This window comes from Ipomoea nil, unplaced genomic scaffold (assembly GCF_001879475.1).
Source record: "Ipomoea nil cultivar Tokyo-kokei standard unplaced genomic scaffold, Asagao_1.1 scaffold2480, whole genome shotgun sequence".
Lineage (NCBI taxonomy): Eukaryota > Viridiplantae > Streptophyta > Magnoliopsida > Solanales > Convolvulaceae > Ipomoea > Ipomoea nil.
In genome coordinates, this window is record NW_017618908.1 from 1,118,450 (window position 1) to 1,123,066 (window position 4,617).

Sequence of the window (4,617 nt, forward strand, 5' to 3'; positions counted from 1 at the left end):
TTTTAAAAGGGTAAGATGCACTTACTTTAAATTGCCTCGCGATGGGACAGGTTATGGCCTAAAATTTTTAACTTGCAAAAATGCGAGTCTCGCAGTGCTTGGCCTACGAGCTTTTCATAATTTTATATATGTTAAAAATGTAACTTTTTTATTTTTAAACACAAAAAAAAAAAGTATATTATTTAAGTTAAACTATTTGAATATAAAATAATAAAATAATAATTTTTTTATTTTTAAAATTAAGCCCACGAGTCCGCATGAGACGGGTTAGGGTTTAATAATTCAAATCTATGAGCTTTGCAGGCCAAACTGCAAAGGCCCGCGTAAAAAAACTCGCGATGGGGCGGACTGGCCCACATTGACACGATAATTCACATATATATCACTCTAATTTAAAAGCATATAATGAAAAATAAAATATTATTATAGAATTAAAGTAAATGCAGTAATTTTCCATATAATCAACTTGGAAGCCATTACTACTTTTCTCCAGCTTGCTAGGAAATTCCCTTCCAACTTGAGCACAATGATTTTTGCCACCCAATGGGCTCAAAAAGACAAACACATCAGTTTCATGGACAAAAAAAAGCAACCAAACCCACTAACTACACACTCTCCCCTGCAAGAAGTTAATGGAGAACAGAAAAAGTGGATTCTTGAACTTGCAAAGAAGAGAAGCAGAAACTTTATGCCATGCGTCATTGATTCTCATTTCCATCATAGAAACCCAAAAAAAAAAAAAAAAAAAAAAAAAAAAAAACACCCAAAAAAACAAGACCCATCATGTTCTTCTTCTTCCCAGGCAAAAACAGGCCTCTCATCACATCACCCCATTTACATCTATAGAAGACATAAAAACACATAATCCTCATATGTACTATGTATATATGCTTCTCCAAACACCCACACCACCTAAGCCTGAGCTTCTTCTTCTTCATCCTGTCTAATGGGCTCTTTTCTTGTTTTTGGTTTTTCTTATTTATGTTCTTTATGGTGGGTTTAGTTAGGCAGCAGCAACAGTGTTAGTGTGGAAAGAGTAGTCTTGTGCAGAGGTTTTGTTTGGAGAAGTTGATCTCCTTTGGTCTTTTTTTCTCAAAGCTTTCATGGAAGTAGAAAGGTTCCATCTTTTCTCCTTGGATTCATCCATGTCTATCTGCTCTTGCCTGCACTCTTCACTGCAGAATGGGGTATCCCCTCTGCAACAACAACACATAATCAGTACCCAAAACCAAATCCAAACAAATCTCTAAAATTGAATGAAAAGATTCAATTTTTTCTAGAAAACTAGTCACCAACAATTGAGGGTGTGCATCAGGTAAACCTACGACCCATCCGAAGGTGTGTATAGGTAAACCAGCCTTATTAACCTAAGCGGGATAGGATCGATACAAATCAAGAAGGCCAATAAGGTGCTCGACTATGAGTCAAAATTGAAAAGATTCAATTTTTATCACAAAACTGGAAACCCAAAGCAAAACAAGAAAGACCCATTGCAGTAAATCAACACAATTTCATCTGACAAAACAGAAATCATGTCTCTTTTCAACCAGGAAGGCGAATAGACTGCTAAACTATGAGTGGAAATTGAAAAAGATTCAATTTTTATCACAAAACTGGCAACCCAGAGCAAAACATGAAAGACCCATTGCAGAAAAACAACACAATTTCATCAAACAAAACAGAAACCATGTCTCTTTTCACCCCCCAAAAAAAAAATGGCAGTGAATATAATCAAAGCATCATGAAGAGTGAAGACTAACCTGTACATGAAGATGTCTCTGTTATCAAGGGGCTTTCTGCAGAGGAAGCAGGAGTCCAGAAAATGGGATTGTTGGGGGCAGTGAGACTCTTCAAATCTACCATCACTCCAGTAATAACACCTCCCATTTCCACCAGATCGTGGAGAACCCATCATCACAGCAGCAGAGGAGAGATTCCTCAAGCTACTCCTTCTCTGCGAATAAACCGGCCCAGAAACCAGACAGATACTCTGATGATTCCCAGAAACCCCAGCTTCCATATCCGGCACTATAGATACAAGCCCATCATCATCATCCTCAAAAAAGCAAGACCTCCTTCTTGCTGTTCCAGTTGCAGGGTCCATATTATAGAGAGAGAGAGGGGGGGGGGGGGGGGGGGGGGGAGAGAGAAACAAGAATGGGGCTGTGGAGGTGTGGAGCTAGAATTGGGGGAGGTTATAAAGAAGGGTTGGTAGAGATGTGATGAAGGAAGATTGAGAGAGAGAGAGAGAGACCGGTTTCAGGGATTCCGTGCAAGTGAATCTATTGGCCAAGACTACCTTGTATCTTTCTTCTGTGGCATAATTCATCAATTTGATTTGGCCCATTCTTCTGCTGTTTAGCCCTTGGACTTCGGTTTATTTACATCCCCACCACATTTAAGATTCTGACTTTTTGCGAACGACAAATCACCATGGATGGACAAAATATCAACTCGTTTTGAATTAGGCGTTTGGTTGGAAAGAATGAATTAAAAGAAAAAGAAATTATAATTCAATGGGAATAAAGTAGAAATTCAAATTAGCAGGGCTCTAGAAACGATCGAGCACATTTTCAAGGACTGTGTAGAGTTAGCAAGGCTCTGGGAACTTCTTATATCGCGGCAGGCCATGCAGGTGTTACAAATGCAAAGATGGACGGATTGGCTTTCCACGAACCTGAAGGCGGACCGTGCTTTGGGCTTCCAGTACCATTGGAGGGTTACTTTTGGCGTTGCTTTATGGTGGTGCTGGCGATGGCGCAACAGCAGCGTGTTTGAAGGCACGAGGGTAAGTTTGACGCAGCGGGTGGCAATGATCAAGAGCCAACGGGACGAGATGCTAGAAGCTTTCCGAAAGAAAGGGCCGATGAGTGTAGCAGTTGATGGCGCGCAGAGGTGGATCAAACCGGATGCAGGGTGCGTCAAGCTGAACGTTGATGGCTGCAGTAAAGGGGCGAACATGATAGCGGGGTGTGGTGGTGTCATCCGGGATCATACGGGCCGGTGGATAAGAGGCTTCACGCATAACATCGGCTCGTGCACGGCGGAGGAGGCGGAAGGATGGGCGATGCTTCAAGTCCTCCATTTGGCGGCAGCATGGGGTGCTACAAATTTAATTGTTGAAAGTGATTCCTTGGATACCATCAACAAGATGTCAAATAGGGAGTATGGTTGGAGATGGATGAGCAACGTCTTGAGGATGAGTGCCGGGGAATGTAACAAGTTCCTTCACTTGGAATTTAAGCACGTCCGACGTGAGCATAATAGAATTGCAGACCACCTTGTTGCGGTGGCTATTACACATGAGCTAGGCACCCGAGTCATCGTGGACATGCCCGATATCGTGGAGGATGTGACGTGGGAAGATACTACAGGGGCCAAAGTCACTCGCAGCGAGAACTGAGAGCTTCAGTCGGGTTAATCCCTCCTTTTATCAAAAAAAAAAAAGTAGAAATTCAAATTACATTGTTTTGTAGGGAGAAATAGAATTATTGAAATTGAGAAGGAAATAAGTGGTATAAAGACTAAAATACCTTTGTGTAATAATAATAGTAATAACAATCAAGGGTAGTAATGTCATTTCATATGTTTTTCATTTCTCAAATTCATTGAATTGCAATTCATGGGGGTAACCCACCCATGAATTGCAATTCAATAAAAGGATGGAATTGCAATTCTGTGGAAATGCAATTCCCTCCAACCAAACAATGTAATTGAGGCATCCACTGAATTGCAATTCAACTACAGTTAAATTACAGTGAACCAAATGCCAGGTTAGTGAAAGATGTGTTTTGTTCATGAGTTTACATATCAGGAATAAGAATTAAAATCGTAGTTAGTGTTTAATTGATAATTTTTTAAAACACAATTATGAGTTTTTATTACCGTTTAATTAAAAATAAGTATTACTTCATTTTATTGATAATTTAATTTTAAAATTTGAATTAGTACTTATTTTTGTTTTGATTATTTTTGTTCATATTGACTTTGGATATCATTATATTTGATCAATTGTCATTATTTTTTGTTTTTATATTTTTAAAACATTTATTCTCATTATAGAGTCATACACAATCAAACATCTGTAATTATTCTAATTCCACCATACTACCAAACATGAAACATATTTGTATCAAAACTCATTATCAGTATCAAGTATTTGATTCCCATTACGATTCTGATTCCCATGTGCGAATCAAACACACCCTACATTCTATTTATTAAATACAATACAATAAGTGTTAAAAGAACTCATATAAAGTTAACAACAACTTAACCAGTATGTAAATAAGAAATTCAAAAACATGACATATCTAATACAAAGTTTATTCAGAATGTATGGGGAAAATTTTTGGAACAAAAGACAACGTAAGAGTAGAAAAAATGATTTTCGAATTCTTTGTAAAGATCTATCATAAGATTAATATGACACATACATCTGATATAATAATCAAATTATAACATTCGACCCGAGAAGTCCTTAAGCATCACTTAGCTAAAATTTATAACAAATGTATTATATAGTTAATTAGTTATTATAAATCTTTATAACAAATTAATTATATAAATTTTAATTTATAATTCCAACAAAATGGTCCCTCATTTGCACTCAAATTT

General features: G+C 37.7%; 1 protein-coding gene across 1 annotated transcript; it reads right to left on the reverse strand.

Annotated features, from left to right (window-relative positions):
* Nucleotides 1-629: 629 nt before the first annotated feature.
* LOC109152927 lies at nt 630-2,127 on the reverse strand. Its single transcript, XM_019300619.1, has 2 exons — nt 1,761-2,127; nt 630-1,196 (listed from the first exon to the last, which is right to left on the reverse strand). The coding sequence occupies exons 1-2, from the start codon at nt 2,102-2,104 to the stop codon at nt 1,004-1,006; spliced, it is 537 nt and encodes a 178-aa protein (XP_019156164.1). The 5' UTR covers nt 2,105-2,127; the 3' UTR covers nt 630-1,003.
* Between the last annotated feature and the right edge of the window lie 2,490 nt (nt 2,128-4,617).

Bases quoted from the DNA above. Each gene is read 5' to 3' on its own strand.
- LOC109152927 (XM_019300619.1), bottom strand. From the start codon at position 2,104: ATGGACCCTGCAACTGGAACAGCAAGAAGGAGGTCTTGCTTTTTTGAG. The intron at 1,197-1,760 runs GTTAGTCTTCAC...TTGTTGTTGCAG, and splicing joins AGAGACATCTTCATGTACAG to AGGGGATACCCCATTCTGCA.